The sequence below is a fragment of the Cervus canadensis genome, chromosome 13 (assembly GCF_019320065.1).
Source record: "Cervus canadensis isolate Bull #8, Minnesota chromosome 13, ASM1932006v1, whole genome shotgun sequence".
Taxonomy (NCBI): Eukaryota; Metazoa; Chordata; class Mammalia; order Artiodactyla; family Cervidae; genus Cervus; species Cervus canadensis.
This window is the reverse complement of record NC_057398.1, coordinates 71,436,744-71,458,068: the sequence shown is the minus strand read 5'-3', so window position 1 is coordinate 71,458,068 and position 21,325 is coordinate 71,436,744. Positions and strand designations below refer to the sequence as shown.

The 21,325-nt window shown below is 36.3% G+C and overlaps 1 protein-coding gene across 4 annotated transcripts in view; it reads right to left on the bottom strand.

The window, feature by feature from the left end:
• CFH (complement factor H) overlaps positions 1 to 21,325 on the bottom strand; it is a 192,180-nt gene that overhangs the window by 104,738 nt on the left and 66,117 nt on the right. For 3 of the 4 annotated variants that reach the window (XM_043485474.1, XM_043485475.1, XM_043485473.1), the window contains exons 12-16: positions 17,008 to 17,184; positions 15,895 to 16,080; positions 15,605 to 15,784; positions 13,011 to 13,190; positions 7,484 to 7,666 (exon numbers count right to left, since the gene is read on the bottom strand). The exons of the other annotated variant lie outside the window; for it this stretch is intronic. In XM_043485474.1, the coding sequence (XP_043341409.1) occupies positions 7,484 to 7,666; positions 13,011 to 13,190; positions 15,605 to 15,784; positions 15,895 to 16,080; positions 17,008 to 17,184 (906 nt within the window). The remainder of the gene's footprint in view (positions 1 to 7,483; positions 7,667 to 13,010; positions 13,191 to 15,604; positions 15,785 to 15,894; positions 16,081 to 17,007; positions 17,185 to 21,325) is intronic. 4 annotated transcript variants of the gene reach the window in all.

The following is a 21,325-nucleotide window of genomic DNA, read 5'->3' as shown; positions in this document are numbered from 1 at the left end:
ACATTTGAAACTTGCAAGCTATTTGTCTCTATAAACACTATGCCACTACCACTTGTTCAATATGCCCCTTCATCCTTTTTAAAATGAATTTCCTATTGAAATGTTGGATGTATAACAGTATGCTAGCTTCAAATGTGCTTCAAAATGATTTTACTTTTACATACATTATAAAATGACTAGCAGTATGTCTGGTAACAATCATTCCTAACAAATTTATTACAATATTATTGACCATATTCTGTATGCTGTATAATACATTCCCCTGGCTTCTTTATTACATAACTGGAGTTTGTACTTATAAATCCCCTGTATCTACTTTGCCAACCCCCTCCTCCTTTCTTGCAACAACTCACTACTTTTCTGTATCTGTATGAGTCCGTTTTCCTTTTATTTTGTTTTGTTTTTAGATTCCACAAATAAGTGAAATCATGTGGCATTTGTCTTTTTCTATCTGACCTGCATCTCTTAGAATAAATACATCCTAGACACATCCACATTGTTGCAAATGGAAATGTTTCATATTTTATGGCTCAGTCATAGCTCATATCGCGTGTATATATAAAACATCTTCTTTATCTACTTCTATATCAGTGGTTTGTTTAGGTGGCTTCCAAACCTTGGTTATTGTGTGTAATGTTGCAATGAGCATTGGAGTGCATATATCTGTTTAGATCAGTGTTTTTGGTTCCTATGAATAAATACCCAGTAGTGGAATAGCTGAATCATATGGCAGTTCTATTTTTAATTTTTAAAGGAAATTCCACATTCATTGCAACTCTGCCAGTTTACAGTCCCACCAACAGTGCACAAAGATTCCTTTTTCTCTACGTCTTTGACAACACTTGATGTTGCCCTTTTCATGACAGCCATGATGGCAGGTGTGAAGGGACACCACACTATGGTTGCAATATGTTTTTCCTGGACACAGTAGTGTTGGCTGCAAATTTTTTTTCCTTTCATGGCTTTGTATATGTTGTGCCAGTCCCTTGTGACCAAAAACAGATGCTTCACAAGCTGTTGATACTTGTAAGGGTCTCCTTGTAGGTAACTACTGCCTTTTCTCTTGAAGGAGAAGAGGGTGACAGAGGATGACATGGTTGGGTGGCATCACTGAATCAATGGAAAACTCTGGAATGGAAAATTCAGTGGGCAAACTCTGGGAGATGGTGAGAGACAGGGAAGCCTGGCCTGTTGCAGTCCATGGGGTCACAAAGTATTGGACATGATTTGGCAACAGAACAACATTTTTAAAATTAATTTTTCATTTTAATTGGAGGCTAATTACTTTACAATATTGTGGTGGTTTTTGCCATACATTGACATGGATCAGCCACGGGTGTACATGTGTCCCCAATCCCGAACCCCCCTTCCACCACCCCCCCATTCCCATCCCTCCAGGTTGTCCCTGTGCACCAGCGTTGAGTGCCCTGCTTTATGCATCGAACTTGGACTAATGATCTATTTCACATATGGTAATATACACGTTTCATTGCTATTCTCTCAAATCATCCCCCCCTCGCCTTGTCCCACAGAGTCCAAAAGTCTGTTCTTATATCTGTGTCTCTTTTGCTGTCTCGCCTATACGGTTGTCGTGACCATTTTTCTAAATTCCATATATATGCGTTAATATACTGTATTGGTGTTTTTCTTTCTGACTTACATCACTCTGTATAATAGGCTCTAGTTTCACACACCTCATTAGAACTGATTCAAATGCAATCTTTTTAATAGCTGAGTAATATTCCATTGTGCATATGTACCACAGCTTTCTTATCCATTCATCTGCTGATGGACATATAGGTTGGTTCCATGTCTTAGCTATTGTAAACAGTGCTATGGTGAACATTGGGGTACACCAATGTTCTCAAGAGAAAGAAATGTCTCTTTCATTTCTGTTTTCTTCAAGGGTATGCCCAGTGGTGGGATTGCTGGGTCATATGGCAGATCTTTTTTCAGTTTTTTTTTTAAGGAATCTCCACACTATTTTCCATAGTGGTTGTAGTAGTTTGCATTCCTACAAACAGTGTAAGAGGGTTCCCTTTTCTCCACACCTTCTCCTGCATTAGACTTTTAGATAGCAGCCATTCTGACCAGCATGAGATGGTACGTCACGGTGGTTTTGATTTGCATTTCTCTGATAATGAGTGATGCTGAGCATTTTTTCATGTGTTTGTTAGCCATGTGTATGTCTTCTTTAGAGAAATGTCTGTTTAATGCTTTGGCCCATTTTTGGATTGGGTCATTTGTTTTTCTGGTATTGAGCTACATGAGTGGTTTATATGTTTTTGAGATTAGTTCTTTGTCAGTTGCTTCATTTGCTATTATTTTCTCCCATTCTGAATGCTGTCTTTTCACCTAGCTTAGAGTTTTCTTCATTGTGCAAAAGCTTTTACATTTAATTAGGTCCCATTTGTTTATTTTTGCTTTTATTTCCATTACTCTGGGAGGTGGGTCATAGAGGATCTTGTTGTGATTTACATCAGAGAGTGTTTTGCCTATGTTTTCCTCTAGGAGTTTTATAGTTTCTGATCTTACATTTTGATCTTTAATCTATTTTGAGTTTATTTTTGTGTATGGTGTTGGAAAGTGTTCTAGTCTCCTTCTTTTACAGATAGTTGACCAGTTTTCCCAGCACCACTTGTTAAAAGAGATTGTCCTTTCTCCATTGTATATTTTTGCCTCCTTTGTCAAAGACAAGGTGTCCATAGGTGCAAGGATTTATCTCTGGGTTTTCTGTCTTGTTCCATTGATCTATATTTTTGTCATTGTGCCAGAACAATACTATCTTGATGACTGTAGCTTTGTAGTACAGTCTGAAGTCAGGCATGTTGATTCCTCCAGTTCCATTCTTCCTTATCAAGATTGCTTTGGCTATTTGAGGCTTTTTTTTTTTTTTTTTTTGTATTTCCACACAAATTGTGAAATTATTTGTTCTAGTTCTGCGAAAAATTGCAGTTGGAGCTTGATAAGGATTGCACTGAATCTATAGATTTCTTTGGGTAGTACACTCATTTTCACTCTATTGATTCTTCTGATCCATGAACACGGTAATTTCTCCATCTATTTGTGTCATCTTTGATTTCCTTCATCAGTGTTTTATAGCTGTCCATGTATAGGTCTTTTGTTTATTTACGTAGATTTATTCCTAAGTATTTTATTCATTTCATCACAGTGGTGAATGGGATTGTTTCCTTAATTTCTCATTCTGTTTTCTCATTGTTAGTGTATAGGAATGCAAGGGATTTTGCATATTAATTTTATATCCAGCAAATTTACTATATTAATTGATTAGGTCTAGTAATTTTTTGGTGGGGTTTTTAGGGTTTTCTATAGAGGATCAGGTCATCTGCAAACAGTGAGTTTTACCTCTTCTATTTCAATCTGGATTCCTTTTATTTCCTTTTCTTCTCTGATCATAGTGGATAAAACTTCCAAAACTGTGTTGAATAGTAGTGGTGAGAGTGAGCACCTTTGTCATGTTCCTGACTTTATGGTAAATGATTTCAATTTTTCACCATTGAGGATAATGTTTGCTGTGGGTTTATCATATATGGCTTTTATTATGTTGAGGTATGGTCCTTCTATGCATGCTTTCTGGAGGGTTTTTATCATAAATGGATGTTAAGTTTTGTCAAAAGCGCTCTCTGAATCTATTTAGATAATCATATGGCTTTTTTCCTTCAAACTGTTAATGTTGTATATCACAATGATTGATTGTGAATACTGAAGAACCCTTGCATCCCTGGGATAAAGTCTACTTGGTCATGATGTATGACCTTTTAAATATGTTGTTGAATTCCGTTTGCTAGAATTTTGCTAAGGGTTTTTGCATCTATTTCTTCAGTGAGATTGGCCTTTAGTTTTCTTTTTCTGTGGCATCTTTGTCTGGTTTTGGAATTAGGGTGATAGTTGCCTCACAGAATGAGTTTGGAAGTTTACCTTCCTCTGAAATTTTCAGGAAGGGTCTGAGTAGGATAGGTGTTGAAAAGAAAAGTGAAAGTGAAGTCGTTCAGTCATGTCCAACTCTTTGCGACCCAATAGACTATAGCCTACCAGGCTTCTCTGTCTATGGGGTTTTCTAAGCAAGAGTACTGGAGTGGGTTGCCATTTCCTTCTCCAGGGGATCTTCCCAACCCAGGGATTGAACACGGGTCTCCCACATTGCAGGAAGATACTTTACCCTCTGAGCCACCAGGGAAGGATAGGTGTTATTAGCTCATCTCTAAATTTTTTGTAGAATTCACCTGTGAAGCCATCTGGTCCTAGGCTTTTGTTTGGAAGATTTTTGATTCCAGTTTCTATTTCCATGCTTGTGATGGGTCTGTTAAGATTTTCTCTTTCTTCCTGGTTCAGTTTTGGAAGGTTATACTTTTCTAAGAATCTGTCCATTTCTTCCAGGTTGTCCATTTTATTGGCATATAGTTGCTGATAGTAGTCTCCTTTGTATTTCTGTGTTGTCGTTACTTCTCCATTTTCATTTCTAATTTTATTGATTTGATTCTTCTCCATTTTTTTATTTGATGAGTCTGGCTAATGGTTTATCTATTTTATTTATCTTCTCAAAGAACCGACTTTTAGTTTTAATGATTTTTGCTATAGTCTCCTTTGTTTCTTTTTCATTTATTTATGTCTGGATTTTTATGATTTCCTTCCTTCTACTAACCCTGGGGTTCTTCTTTTTCTAGTTGCTTCAGGTGTAAACTTAGCTTATTTATTTGATTTTTCTCTTATTTCTTGAGGTAAGCTTGTAAAGCTATGAACATTTCCCTTAGCACTCTTTTTACTGAATCCCATAGGTTTTGGGTTGTCATGTTTTCATTTTCATTTGTTCCTATGCATATTTTGATTGCCTTTTGATTTCTTCCATTATTTGCTGGTTATCCAGAATCATGTTATTTAGCCTCCATCTGTTTGTGTTTTTAATAGTTTTTTTTTTTTCCTGTAGTTGACATCTAATCTTACCGCATTGTGATCAGAAAAGATGCTTGAAATAATATCAATTTCTTTGAATTTACCAAGGCTAGATTTATGGCCCAGGATGTGATCTGTCCTGGAGACTGTTCCTTGTGCACTTGAGAAAAAGGTGAAATGCATTGTTTGGGGGTGAAATGTCCTAGAGATATCAATCAGGTCTAACTGGCTCATTGTATCATTTAAAATTTGTTTCCTTGCAAATTTTCTGTTTGGTTGACATATCCATATGTGTGAGTGGGGTATTAAAATATCCCACTATTATTGTGTTACTGTTAATTTCCCCTTTCATACTTGTTAGCATTTGCCTTACGTATTGGGCTGCTCCTATGTTGGTGCATAGGGTGCATATATATTTATAATTGTTATACCTTCTTCTTGAATTGATCCTTTGATCATTATGTAGTGTCTTTCTTTGTCTCTTTTCATGGCCTTTATTTCAAAGTCTACTTTGTCTGATATCAGTATTGCTACTCTTGATTTATTTTGGTCTCCATTTGCATGAAATATCTTTCCTTGCCCTTCACTTTCAGTATGTATGTGTCCCTTGTTTTGAGGTGGGTCTGTTTTAGAAAGCATATATAGGGGTCTTGTTTTTGTATCCATTCAGCCAGTCTTTTTCTTTTGGTTGGGGCATTCAACCCATTTACATATTGGGTAATTATTGATAAGTATGATCCCATTGCCATTTACGTTGGAACAACATATTGTTAATTTTTTTTCCATTGAATGATAATGTGTGCTGGTATGGACCTCTTCAGGTTCGTCTCTTTTTGGGATTGTCTGATTTCTAGACCTGAATGTCTGCTTCCTTCCCCAGGTTGAAAATGTTTAGCTATTATTTCTTCAAATATGTCTCTCTCTCTCTACTTTATATCCTTATAATGAGAATGGTACTGATGTTGTCCCAGATGTCTGTCAACCTATCTTCATTTTTTAAATTATTTTTTTCTTTTTCCTATGCTGCTTTGGAACTTTCCACTACCCTGTCTTCCATATACCTGATCCATTCTTCTGAATCCCCTAATCTACTATTGATTTTCTCTAGTGTATTTTTCATTTCAGCTGTTGTATCCTTCAACACTGTTTAGTTCATCTTTATATTTTTTTATTCTTAAAATTCTGTTTTTATCCATTCTTCTCTAGTCCATTGATCAGCTTTATGGTCATTACTTTGCATGGTTTATTGGGCAGATTGCTTACTTTAACTTTGTTTAGTGACTTTTCTGAGCTTTTGTCTGGTTCCTTTATTTGGAATGCATTTCTCTGCCTCATGATTTTACCTAACTCTTTGTTTATTTCTAAGAGTTAGGTGCATTCCTGATCTTAGAGAAGTGGTTGTATGTAGGAGAAGTCTATGGGGCCCAGCAGAATGCTCCTCTCCGTAGGATCTGGGCAGCAGACCTAGATGGTATAGGGGTGCCCTTCTCCTGTACCAATGCCAACTACACTGAGTGCACTGGTAGGAAAGGATCCCACATCCTCCCCTGTTGGCTGCCAGACTCTGCCTCATATAGTGGCTGCCAGCCCACTCATAGGCAGGATGAAGTGCTGATGGAGCTGGCTTCAGGCCCTAAGCATACTTGGGCTGATGTCACACCCAAGAGCAGGGTGAGATGCAGGTGTAGCAGCTGTGGAGCCCAGCGGAGTCTGGGGCTGGTGCTGTCATGCTGGTGAGTTGTTAAGCCTCTGGTGCTAGTAAGCTATGTATGTGTGTGTTGGGGAGAACTCTAAAGTGGCACTTGTCTCTCACAATGGCTGGCACCAGCATCTATGATCCCAAGTGTCTCCTATCCCTCTAGGAGTTTCACAAAGATAAGCAAATTAGTCTAACCCAAGCCTCTTTCCCATTGATGCCTCTTCACTGGGGCACAGAGCACGTGAGATTTCTGTGTGCCTTTAAAGAGCAGCAGTTTGTGCACAGGTTACATAAGTTACACTGGACTTCTATGCCAGAATCTCTGGGGGTTTATCTTTCAGGACCATGACTCCCAGGCTGGGCAGCCCAGCAGTCCCTTCATCCTTGTCCTTTTGATCATTAGGAAAAAAAATTGCATAAACATAAACTTTACCTGTTATTTGCACAGTAGCCCAAAGAGTTTGCGTTTCACATCAGAAGTGAAAATGTTCATCAATTCATAAACTGAAACTGTGATTTACTGTTTCAAGATAAATTGGAAGATACAGAGAGGACTTCATCTTGCTGATCCATACAAAGACTATGTGCTGCTCAGTCACTTAGTCAAGTCCAACTCTTTGCAACCCAATGGACTCTAGCCCACCAGGTTCCTCTGAACATGGAATTTCCCAGGCAAGAATACTGGAGTGGATTGCCATTCCCCCCCACCCCGCCCCAGGGGATCTTCCCCATGCAGGGATTGAACCTGTATCTCCTGCGTCTCTTGCATTGCAGGAGGTTTCTTTACCACTGATCCACCATGGAAGGATACGAAGCTTAGAGGAGTATTAATTTCTTTAAAGAATGTTTTAAACGAACTTATGCACTACTTACCAATACAACGTGGGATTGACTGCCATCTTCCATCCTTGCACACAATTTCTTCTGCATCTTGAATTAGATAATTTTCTTTACATAGAATTGATATTTTTTCTCCATCTTGATATTTCACTGTAGTTGTCATATCTCGACCATTGGGAATATGAGGTGGAGGTGGGCATGGTTGTATTTGTGCTTCTGAAAATAGTAAAATTAGATTTCTTGATTAAAAAGTGTAAGTTCAAATATTAAAGGAAATTTTTTCAATAAACAGGAATCTGTAATAATATATCATAAATGATCAAACAATATGATACTTTATAATTATACACTTCAGCTTCTTTAGCACTTTAATATATCACATTTGGTTCACAGTCTCGTGGTCTTTCTTGTAGTTTCTTCCTTTTATTCTTCCTGTGGTCAATCTTGCATGATTTATGTAAACTGATTTTAATTTTTTCTAACCTTTAGGATGCCCTAAATTAATTGCTCACTCAGTTACAGGTACTGAGGAAAAACTGGTATCAGGGTCTTTTTGTTTGTTTGTTTGTTAGTAGATACTCATGATCAGATATATTGGAATTGGATTGAAGCCCTCACAAATTTTTCTACCATGGGAGTTGATTAGTCAGAGGATAAACCACATTTAGTTAATAAACTATTATTTTGATGCTGATTCTTGAACTAGGTAAGAGTTAGATATTTTGTCTGGGTTTTAGAGTGAATTGTTTACAGTTCAGTACTCTCCTGGAGGTACAATTCACTAGCTTGCCTGCACTGTTAAAGGATATATACATTGATGAATGCACCTGCTTTAATGATTAGCAAGCCTGGCTTTTGGTACTTGACCAGAGGGTATAAAAGATCCCTCTGTAAACTGTGTCTGAGTCCATCAAATGGAGATACCTCAGATATACAATTCATAATCTGAAGACAAAACCTGGTCTGCTCAACTGAGGGAAGACTGCATGAATACACCTGGAAGACTTTGGAGCCCTCTATGACTCCTTGGTTTTGCTTTCTCCTGTTATACTTCATTTTTATTTCATTAGAAGCACATGCAAGTATAAGCTGGAAACTCATAAATCCTTTCAGGGACCCAACATTTTGTATTAAATTCAGAGAAATATTTGACTGAATACACCTTATTCATCATTAGTAATATCATCAGATTTTCTATTCTGATCTGTCAATAGAAGTATTTTGTGTGCTATGTTGCGCTTAGTTGCTCAGTCATGTCAGACTCTTTGTGACCCTATAGACTATAATCTGCCAGGCTCATCTGTCCATGGGGATTCTGGATTCTCCAGGCAAGAATACTGGAGTAGGAAGCCTTGCCCTCCTCCAGTGGATCTTCCCGACACAGGAATCGAACTGAGGTCTCCTGCAACTCAGGTGGATTCTTTACCATCACTGCCACCAGGGAAGACTTGGAATATTTTATGTTTCATCAGAAATATTTCTCTTATTTCTGTTTTAACTATCTTGACATTTTTATCAATGTATTTTCAAAAATTCATTTTCTTTTGTGTCTGATGTTTAAAATTTTTGTCCTAATAATTTTAATTTATACTTGTTAAAAGTCTTGCAAAAGGTAGTCCATACACTAGATTTCCCCATAAATTGAATATTTTGCAAATCAGCTATTTATACTTTTTAGTTTATTATAAAAATTGACATTTTAATTTTAGTTTTTCTTTCCTTCTATGTTCTTTGGATGTATGTTCTTTTCTAGATTCTAGATTGTACTACCTATTACTTAGGTTCCTTTTTTTCTGTAAAGCAAGTTTTAATTTATACATATCTTTGTTATTTGCTGTATACCATAGATTCCAAAGTATACTGTTTCATTTTACTTAATTTAACATATTTTCTCTCAACAAATCACAGAAAATTTTTTTTTCTAATTTTCAAGTTTTGTGATATGGGTGAATAAGTTGTTTAGCTAGTTCTCTTTTAATTTGCAATTGCATTCAATTTAGAGAGAATAATTTGAGGACACATTACATGAAATTGATTAGGAATTGCTTTATCACATGAAAATAATCAAGTGTTTTAAATTAATTATCTATATTTTGATAAATTGATGTGGACTTTCAGAGAAGGCATATTATGAAAACTATGAAGACCTATTTTATAAATATTAAAAAGGTAATTCACAAGGACTAAGCCATTATAAATATATGATGTATCTAAGAATATATCAGAATACATGAAGCAAAGATATGCAGAACTGAAAGAAGAAGTAGACAAATCCACACCCCTAGTTAGCAATTCTGAGAGCCTTCCTACTCTGATGGATAGACCAATGAGAAAAAAACTATTTTAAGACATGGATACATTTTTAGAACACTACAAACAATGTTAACCTGATCTAGAAACTAGAATACGCATATACTTTATATGAAATGGAAACATCACAAAGATAGACAATATGTTGTGCAACAAAGAAAGAATAAAATTCAAAATATTAAAAATTTGCAGAGTGTGTTCTATGACAAGGGAATTAGATTAGATATCAATAAGAATAAACTATCTATGCAATCACCCATGATAATCATCAAATTGTGTACAGTAAAAATAAGCAGCTCTCTAGATAAAAATCATACCTCAGTATGAGTGCTAATGGAGAATGAATTATTTAGAAAATAATAAATATGTAAGAATTAAACAGCAAATTTCTAAACAACCGTTATGTCAAAGAAGTCACTAGGAATATTAGGAAATGTTTCATATAGAGTTAAATGAAAATAAAATTGATACATATTTATAAATTTTTGAGGCACAGATAAAGCAATTCTTAGCAGTCCAAAAAGGTAGTTTTACACAGGTAAAGCAATACTTAGAAGTGAAAAAAGGTAGTTTTGCAGTTTTAGATTTAAAAAGCAGGATGGTTTGAATCAATGTTTTCATTTTCTATCTTAAGAAATGAGAGAGTAAAATTACAATCAAGCCATTAGAAAAAAGGAAAATTAAGTCCACAAGAGAGAAAAAAAATGAGAAAGATTAATAGAAAAGAGAAATCAGAAAATTAACAAAGTTAAAAATCAAGAATATTAACATGATAAAAATTAGACGAGAGGAAATGGAAGAAACTAAGGGTGTTAAAAATGTTAATTTGAAAATGTTAATTTTGAAAAACAAAACTCTGATCACAAAATAAAGGTGGGAAACAACTCTCAATACCAAGAATGAAAGAGCTGATACCACCAAATATACTATAGGATTAAAAGAATAATAGAATGTTAAGTGACTATTAGAAATGATTTTACATCAATCAATTTCATAAGTTAGGTAAAATAGAGGTATTTCTTGAAAAATGTAACCTTCACACAATGATAAGACAATGTAGAAAATGTGAATAGCATACTCCCTATTAAAGAAACTGAATTCTTCATCAAGAGAATGTTTCGAAGAAGCAAACTGCATATCAGATCTCACATGTGCTCAAGCGTGTCCAACTCTCTGCAACCCTATGGACTGTAGCCTGCCAGGCTTTTCTGTCCATGGGATTCTCCAGGCAAGAATACTGGAGCGGGAAGCCATTCCCTTCTCCAGGGGATCTTCCCCACTCAGGGACTGAACCTGGGTCTCCTGAATTGCAGGCAGATTCTTTACTGGGTTCCCAGGGGAGCCTACTGGTATGTCTAGAAAAATTGAAGCAGAAATAAATAGAGACACACCATGTTTATGATTTCAAAATTCAAAATGGTAAAGAAGTCTATTCTCCACAATTTGTTTCTCATTACAAAGTCATCCCTTTCGACATACAACCCAATATTTTATCAAAATTTGTAAGTTTCCCCTGAAATTTCTATGTTCAAAACCGGAATAACTAAAGTAATTTTGAGTGAAAGGAACATACTTGGAGACTATTATCAGACTTTCAGCCTACTAAAAAGCTAGTTACAAAGGTAATTTGGCAGCAGTGAAGATTGTTAAATGACTGAATAGAAAGTTCAGAAATAAATCAACATTTTCATAGTCAATTGATTTTCCACTTCAAAGTCTTTTCCACACATATTGCTAAAATAATTGAAAATCCATCCATAAAAAATCAACTCCTACTTTATGCAATCCTCAAATGTTAACATAAGACAGATAACATACTTAAATATACTCACATAAAACTATAAAGTTTCTAGAAGAAACTGTAGAACATATATACTTCACTACCTGTAAATGTTGTTTCCTTAAAGATGCAGTTGTGTAGCAAGCTTTTTTTTAATTTTTATATTTACTATTAATTTAGAATAATTTACAAACATAAATTCCTTGAAATTTGTTGGGAATTCCTTCATCATATGAAATAATAAATTGTTTTAATTTAATTATATTTAATAAGCTAATATAGATTTCCAGACAAGGTGCATGACAAAAATTAAGAAATATTTTATAATTATAAAAAAGTTAACTCACAAGGGCTAAGCAATCATAAACATATAATGTATAATATATAATACTATGCTTAGCCACTCGGTCATGTCCCACTTTTATGATCCCATGGTCGGCAACCTGCCAGGCTCCTCTGTCCTTGGAGCTTCTCCAGGCAAGAATACTGGAGTGGGTTGCCTCCATGGGATCTTCCCAACACAGGGATTCACCAGGTACCCCCCCCACCCCACTGCAGGTGGATTATAGACTGATCTACCAGGGAAGCTCAAGAATCCTGGAGTGGGCAGCCTAACTCTGCTCTAGTTGATATTCCTGATCTAGAAATTGAACTGGGATCTCCTGCATTGCAGGCGGGTTCTTTACCAGCTGAGCTACCAGGGAAGCCCATAATACACAATGTACTTTATGTATTGGCATGGCAGTTATTTAGAAGCTTGTTGTTTAATTCCCAAATAGTTATGCTTTTCTAAATAATTTATTCTCCATTAATACAGCTTTATTGTGGTATGATTTTTATAAGGGATCTTTATAAAAGGATGAATTATGAGGTTGAATATTAGACAATAGATTTGGTTTTGTATTGATTTGAAGCTTCTTTCTAGATATTCTAGGCTTGTAGAAATTGGTAAAAATATTGAGGATAGGGAGTCAAGATGTCACAGAGTCGGAGAAGAGAAACACAGATATGAAAAGTGGAAAACTGAAATGAACCAATTCAATTGGAATTCATCGTGTCAACATGACTCAAGACTTTTCAAAATAGTTAAACAAATAGAGAAGTAGGTACATAGATTGATACATAAATAGATATGTGGATAAATACATAATAGTTCAGCATAGGCATAAGCACATTAATGTGTAATACACAAAATCAGAAGTAATGGCTTTCCCGTAGAAATGAGCACATCTACTGCCCAGATGTTAATTAAAAGTCACAAAGTCTCTGAATGGTTTGTCACATAGCTGACTAAGGCACATTATACAAATAATATTTAGACACAGTATTTTGATTAGCTTCTAAATTACCTTGCAGAAGGAAAATATTTGTAATGATAAATAGCTAAATTTCCTTGAAGGACACAAAGATACTACTTTTACGAGTTAGAAATAGAATACATTTTTAAAAACATTACAGACAAGAGATTACCTTCTTTGCAGGCTACTTTAGGATCCCATTTTCCATTTATACAGATTGAGTGTTTGAGTTCTGATTTTCCTCGGCATTGGTAACTTTTGTTGGTGTTATGATCATATCCAATTTTATGTGCCAGTTCTCCATCAGGTAGAAATAATTTTGACCATTTACACTTCTTAAGTTCATCTGTTGCTATAAAATGAAAACATTCCCTTGAAAAGACTAGTTCTAAAGAACCAAATTGCTAATGAAAAATAGCTATGGAGTCAATAAAATAATGATGTTAGCATTTATGCCTACAAATTCCAGCAGCCAAGTTACTGCTGATCAAATTACATGAGATGAAAAACTATACATGAGCCTGAGTCCTGCGTCCAGTTTTTGAAATTTCAGAGAAAATACCCATCCTAAAGATTTCTGCCTTTTTGACTGGAATACTTCTTGATGATCTACACAGCAAATAGTCATCACATGAATAAATTTGGTCCCAAATTTGAAATCTGTGCAAATGTTCATATAATTTGCTTGTTGACCTTAAGCATCTCTGCATTAGTTTTAACTCACAATCTTAAAACAAGAAAATAAAAACAATTATCTGTGGACATAGCATGCCAAGTTGTTATTTTATATATTTTTTTCAAGAAATGAAATGAAACATAATAATAAAACTATCCAAGTTTTATTATCCAATAATAACACCTATCCGAGGTGTTTTGTACAGAATCTTAACTTTTAAGCAAATCTTTTACCTAACCACCAAAAATGAACAAATACTTGAAATAAGAAAATGGGTACTTAAAGTTACAACCTATCTTGTATATACACTTAGAGTCTTTGAGACACTATGTTATGTATCAGATCATTCTATAATCCAATATAATGCCATGATAACAATTTTTTTCCAGCTCCAGGATAAGTTAAATATGGACTAAAAAGATTTTTATATAGATACCTATTTCATAAATTCAATGCAGTTGGAGGTTCTTTTTGAATTTGACAAAATATCTGTATAGGTCTTTGGCAGTATATGTTAATGATTTGTGAATGATAAAGGTTAAGTGAAATGAATAAAATAAGGAAAAGTCAAGTCAAAGGAAAAGTCAAAGAAAAGTGATGATTTCAAAATGAAACTCTAAAAAATAAAATAAGGGGCTGAATTCAAAACACCCTGGAGGATTGAGAATTAGCCCTGTTTTTAAGATTTGTTCAGAGTACTGAAGGACACAAAATCAGTAGTATCCTTCAAGGAAAGGTGGCCAAAGGAAGATGTATACTCAAAAGGAGCAGTGGTGACTGTGGGCCTCATCCTAAGATGGACTGGTTTCTGGAAGGAAAGCAGACTTATTTTATTAGAAGAAAATAAGCATAGTAGGAAGAATGACAAGCTATATTAGACAGAGTTACAAAATAAACCTTGAGAGAAGAAAACTGGAATAAGGTCTATTATAGAAAAAGGGAGTATATTAAACTGAATACAGGTAGAGGATTAACCTTTGCAAGGAAAGCTCTGAGGTCAGAAGAGTAATAATTGAAGCACACATTTTGGCATAAGGTAGAATGTAAAGTTAAATGAGCTGAGGTCATTTGAGGAGATAGACGAGGACAAAGATGAGGTTTGGTCTTGAAGAACTGGCAATTCCTAGGAGAGGAATGTGTTCACAAAAATTAGGGATTAATAAGGAAAAATTTATTGTTTAACTAAATAAACTCCTACTGAATGTCTGTCAAGTGGTCTTTTGAGTATGGGTCTTTCGACATACTGTCGGCGCAGAAAACAGCTATCAGTCCCTGCCCTCACTCAGGGCCTGAGCCTAAGCCCTACCTTCTTCTTGCAATAATTAATGACTAGAAATATAATGGAGTTAATAGGCCTGGACACCCAGGGCTCTCTTTGAATGCAGAGCCCAGAGCCCAGGAAAACTCCAGGAAAGAGTCTATTCCAAGAGTAAAAATGAAAGAAGGCAGCTAAGATTGATTCTCCTGGTCAGTCATCAAAGATTCAGTCATCCAAAGGTCAGGATGAGTCTCTCACAGGGAAATATGTCAGGGCAGGTTTCTGGCCTCCCCCCAAAGTGCCTCCCATGATAGAGGGAGTGCCCCTACTAACAGGGCGGGCTTGAGCCCACCCTACGCAGCACAGAAACTATCTTTGCAGAATTTGAAACAGACTGAGAAATTATCATTGTTAGAAGCTTTGAGAGAGGCAAGATTCCTACAGAAATGTATCAAAAGGGTATTCCCTCAACTCTAATTCCTGGTTTCAAATGTTCTAAAAGAAAGAGTATCCTATAAAAGCAAAAATGGCATTTCTGCAATGATAGTTGTATTTTCCTGGTAACTAGTACTCACATTCTAATCACATGAGTACCTATCAGTAAGATTTAGCTTCACACTTATCAAGATAAATAATGTTAACATCAGGACAGAAAGATGCATAAAATTCTATTGCTAGTTTATATTTTTCCTCTTTAGACACATATTGAACTATAAAAATCAAATGTTTGGGATCATTATATAATTTAAGATCTGACATTTTCAAGGATAACTCTAAGTTTCAACAGAATGTCTGCAAATACTAAATGTCAATTTGAGATGTGTATTCTGACCAATGCACTGAGGAGGCTGGGTCCACTCTCCACTAATACACGTGATAAATCTGGGTCCAATCATTGTAAATGCTTCTCTGCAACTGAACTCTACTGAGTCTCCATGGTGATAGGGAGGGACAGAAGGCTTGACATCGCCGTGATCAGTGTCAGGTATATCTCCACAGGTACGCTCCTCCTCTGAAAATCCACAAAAATATGTTTGTCTTTAAAATATTATTTAAATGTGTATGTGGATACAAATAAAAGTATTGATTTACTTTTAAATATTATTAATTTTAATACATTACCAATACACACAGGTAAAGCTGTCCATTCTCCATCAACACACTGAATTTTATGGGAACCCTTCATCAGAAATCTGGGGTTGCAAGCATATTCCACGACCTCATTGTGTGCATACTCTTCTTTGTGTATTTCTTTCCCTTTCCCATTGAGAAGTTGAGGAGGTGGAGCACACGATTTTACTTTCCCTTCTGTAGAAATATTGTGTAAATTATGGTTACATTGTTTGTTTTATCACTGAAAAATCCAGCTAATGCAGAAATTTATTTCACTAACTGATCTTTTGTTTATTATATTATATACTTCAGCATTCTTAAGCAATGAAAAAGGAATAGTGTTTACATCAGACTCATGTTTACCAATTCTATTACTCATCTTGAACTAGCATATTGAAGTCTGTGTTTGCTCAGAAAGCATGTTCATTATCCAGACATGCTAATAGATATGCAAGCCAATTACTCAGTCTGGGTGTATAAATTACAGCAATACTTTTATTCCACAGAAACGCTGCATGAAAACTTTTTGAAAAAAATATCATTTGAGAGAAGCATTTGAACAGTTTAACTTTGATTCATGTTATTTGATACGTGTGATTGAACTGACTTTAAGTTACTTTAACACTCTTTAGACATACTTGAGGACACTAGAGGTAAAGCCCACAGTATATAAACTCTCCAGTATTAATGGTGGAATTGCAGGAAAAAGGAAAACAAACAAGAAATCCCACCAGTGTCAGGTTCCTCATGCATTTCTGTGGATTCTCCACCACAGATTTCAAGAAGCACCTGGAGGTTAATTTCTTAAATAAAGAAAACTGAGGTATCTACTACCCAGCACATGTCCTTGGTGGGTTTGCTGTTGCTAAGTCGCTTCAGTCATGTCTGACTCTGTGCAACCCCACAAACGGAAGCCCACCAGGCTCCTCTGTCTGGGATTCTCCAGGCAAAAACACTGGAGTGGGTTGCCATTTCCTTCTCCACCTTGGTGGGTATATCTCTGGCTTAATATATTAGATTATAGATGCACTGGAAGTGGACAGAAAATTAAGAGAGGGAAATTAAATGGTTCATATCTGAAATCCCAACTCTTGCTCCAACAACTGTCAGATAAATATTTACCTTTACACGTTGGAAGTTTAGGGGACCATCCAAAGTGGTAGCACTGAACTGAATCTGCTCCAACCATAATACGGCCTTGACTGCAGGAGAATTTCAGCACATCTCCAACTTTAAATGTTTCTTTCCTGGGATAAGCATTTAAGTATGTATCCATTTCGGGAATACTGCATTCTCTTTCTATTGAAAAAGATAAATAATTGAGTGAGAATATTTAATCACTGCAAAATAAATATTTGTGTCACATAAAATGAGGTGCTGGGTACTGCATACACAGAGGGACAGCACATTAATGCTCTTCCTTAAAAAAAATTACACTTTAGGTTTCATATACAATCTGGGACTTTTGAGAAATATTAAGGTATTGAACAGCAACATATACATCCTGATAATTTATTTGTAAAGACAACTTGTTAATACTGAATCTGATTTTATCACTGACATTTACAAAATATAATGCTACATTTTTGGTCTCAAAATGTATAAATATTCTCTCACAATTAAAAAAAAAAAGACACAATTTTAAAATTGAATATAAATAAAAAAATGGTATTTTAAAAAATATAACTGGGAAACTAGAACACACAAGAGAGACATTTCTCTTGCATTTGAGTTACAGGTACAATAAAAATCACTTAGTTTTATCTACATGTGTAGAAATCAAATTGAAACATGAAACAAAATGAGTAAACATGTTCAAGGTCACATAGGCATATTTTAGGTGTCTTGATTATGTATATGACAACACAAACATCTAAACTTATTGTACCTATAAATGATCTTAACCATTAATATATGTTTGATTATTCTGATTCATTTTAAAAATGTGTAAACTTATCATTGAAAATGTGTAAAATTATGAAATTTGTGACATTGTTGTGCATGGATTAGTCTCTCAGTTGAGTCTGACCCTCTATGACCCCATGGAGTATAGCTAGCCAGGCTCCTCTGTCCATGGAATTCTCCAGGCAAGAATACTGGAGTGGGTAGTCATTCCCTTCTCTAGGGGATCTTCCTAAGCCAGGGATCAGACCCCAGTCTCCTGCATTGCAGGCAGATTCTTTACCATCTGAGCCACCAGGGATTGCTACATATTATCAAAAATTGCATTATTCTTATTTGGAAACTTCCTATTGCTAAATAATTTACAAACTTCAAAATTGGAATTTAAGAATTAGAATCTCACCAAGAAGAAGGATCATGCTATCTAAAATTCTTCAAACATTACCATAAAATTATATATAAGCTAACTAGTTTTAAAAGTAATGCCCCCTCCCCCAAAATCCATAACTTTGTTTCTGCTTTTGTTTTAATGTTGAGTTGTGTAGCTTAGATGAGAGGTTACTCTTGATGAGAACCATTGGGATTCCTTTCCTAAAACTTTATTCCAAACTTCCACACAGCAATACTTCTAATGGTATGTGACTTTGTTTACATATTTTGTGCTTGTCTTATGTAAAATTCCTATTTTATCATACTGTGTAAAATGCTGCTTTAAAAACAAAAAGATCTTGACATTAGGCTGTTTTCTAACTGCTGTTCTCACAGAGTGACTGTAGGAAAACCATGATCATCTTGAAAGCCTTTCCCTTTACTTAGAATTGTTAGTAGCTCAATCATGTCCAACTCTCTGTGATTCCCTGGACTGCAGCTCGCCAAAATCCCATGGAATTCTTCAGGCAAGAATATCGCAGTGGTTAGCCATTCCCTTTTCTAGGGGATCTTTCCGACCCAGGGATCCAGTCCAGGTCACCCGCGATGCAGGTGGATATTTTACTGTCAGGTGGCTCAGAAATTTTGAAAGTGAAGGTACAGTCTCTCAGGCATGTCTGACTCTTTTTGACCCCATGGATTACACAGCCCAGCAGACTCCTCTGTGGAATTCTTCAGGCAAGAATACTGCAGTGGGTTGCCATTCCCTCCTCCAAGAGATTGTCCTGACCCAGGGATCGAACCCAAGTCTCCTGCATCACAGGCAGATTCTTTACCATCTGATCTTTTTTAATATGAGCCAATTTCTTTGCTGCCTTGGCTGCTGCAAAGGCATGTGTCTCTGCTGACAAATGGTTTCCAGGCTTCCTTTGCATAGACATCTTCCTACATAAACTTGACCCTCAGTCCCTTCTATTTTCTAAGAGCTTGGATTCTTTTGTTCTTAGAATACACTTATTGGAACAATATAATAGAAATATTTTTACTTTTTGATTCATTATTTGCCTTAATTCATGTTTTTTTTTTTTTCCATACTGGCATGAAAGCTCTTGAAAGGCATACCACCTTCCCCCACTGTATTCTTCACAACAGGAGACAGGGATCAAGACTATCCCCATAGAAAAGAAATGCAAAAAGGCAAAATGGTTGTCTGAGGAGGCCTTACAAATAGCTGTGAAATGAAGAGAAGCAAAAAGCCAAGGAGAAAAGGAAAGATATTTCCATTTAAATGCAGAGTTCCAAAGAATAGCCAGGAGAGATAAGAAAGCCTTCCTCAGCGATCAATGCAAAGAAATTGAGGAAAACAACAGACTGGGAAAGACTAGAGATCTCTTCAAGAAAATTAGAGATACCAAGGGAACATTTCATGCAAAAATGGGCTCAATACAGGACAGAAATGGTATGGACCTAACAGAAGCAGAAGATATTAAGAAGAGGTGGCAGGAATACACAGAAGAACTGTACAAAAAAGATCTTCATGACCCAGATAATCACAATGGTGTTGTTAGGGGAAGCACACTAACTGAAACCGCCCACCCTGGCCAGGCACCATAGTAACCATTTGCATGAGTTGTTTTATGACAGGAGAGCCTGATAAGGAATACGGAACTAATAAGCCACCACCAACCGGAAGAGTTCGGGAAAGGTCAAAAGGAAACACCGCGTGTCTATCCACTTCCCAGAATCCCTCTTGCTAGCATCCATCTTGGCTGAGCGATGCATGCGCCACCAGGAAAGACTCTGAATTAGAATAATTGGCCAAAGACTACCCGGAAACAAATCCCATCACCATAAAACCCAAGACTGCGAGCCACGCGGCAGAGCAGTTCTCCTGGGTTCCCTTACCTACTGCTCTCCACCCGGGTGCCCTTTCCCAATAAAATCTCTTGCTTTGTCAGCATGTGTCTCCTCGGACAATTCATTTCCGAGTGTTAGACAAGAGCCCAGTTTCGGGCCCTGGAAGGGGTCCCCCTTCCTGCAACTGTGTAATCACTCACCTAGAGCCAGACATCCTGGAATGTGAAGTCAAGTGGGCCTTAGAAAGCATCACTATGAACAAAGCTAGTGGATGTGATGGAATTCCAGTTGAGCTATTTCAAATCCTGAAAGATGATGCTGTGAGAGTGCTGCACTCAATATGCCAGAAAATTTAGAAAACTCAGCAGTGCCCACAGGACTGGAAAAGGTCCGTTTTCATTCCAATCCCTAAGAAAGCAATCCCAAAGAATGCTCAAACTACTGAACAATTCATCTCACATGCTAGTAAAGTAATGCTCAAAAGTCTCCAAGTCAGGCTTCAGCAATACGTGAACCGAGAACTTCCAGATGTTCAAGCTGGTTTTAGAAAAGGCAGACGAACCAGAGATCAAATTGCCAATATCCGCTGGATCATCAAAAAAGCAAGTTCCAGAAAAACATCTATTTCTGCTTTATTGACTATTCCAAAGCTTTTGACTGTGTGGATCACAATAAACTGTGGAAAATTCAGAAAGAGGTGGGAATACCAGACCACCTGACCTGCCTCTTGAGAAACCTGTATGCAGGTCAGGAAGCAACAGTTAGAACTGGACATGGAACAACAGACTGGTTCCAAATAGGAAAAGGAGTATGTCAAGGCTGTATATTGTCACCCTGCTTATTTAACTTATATGCAGAGTACATCATGAGAAACACTGGGCTGGAAGAAGCACAAGCTGGAATCAAGATAGCCAGGAGAAATATCAATAACCTCAGATATACAGATGACACCACCCTTATTGCAGAAAGTGAAGAAGAACTGAAAAGCCTCTTGATGAAAGTGAAAGAGGAGAGTGAAAAAGTTGGCTTAAAACTTAACATTCAGAAAACAAAGATCATGGCATCTGGTCCCATCACTTCATGGGAAATAGATGGGGAGACAGCGGAAACAGTGTTAGACTTTATTTTTTTGGGCTCCAAAATCACTGCAGATGGTGACTGCAGCCATGAAATTAAAAGACACTTATTCCTTGGAAGTAAAGTTATGACCAACCTAGATAGCATATTAACAAGCAGAGACATTACTTCGCCAACAAAGGTCCGTCTTGTCAAGGCTATGGTTTTTCCTGTGGTCATATATGGATGTGAGAGT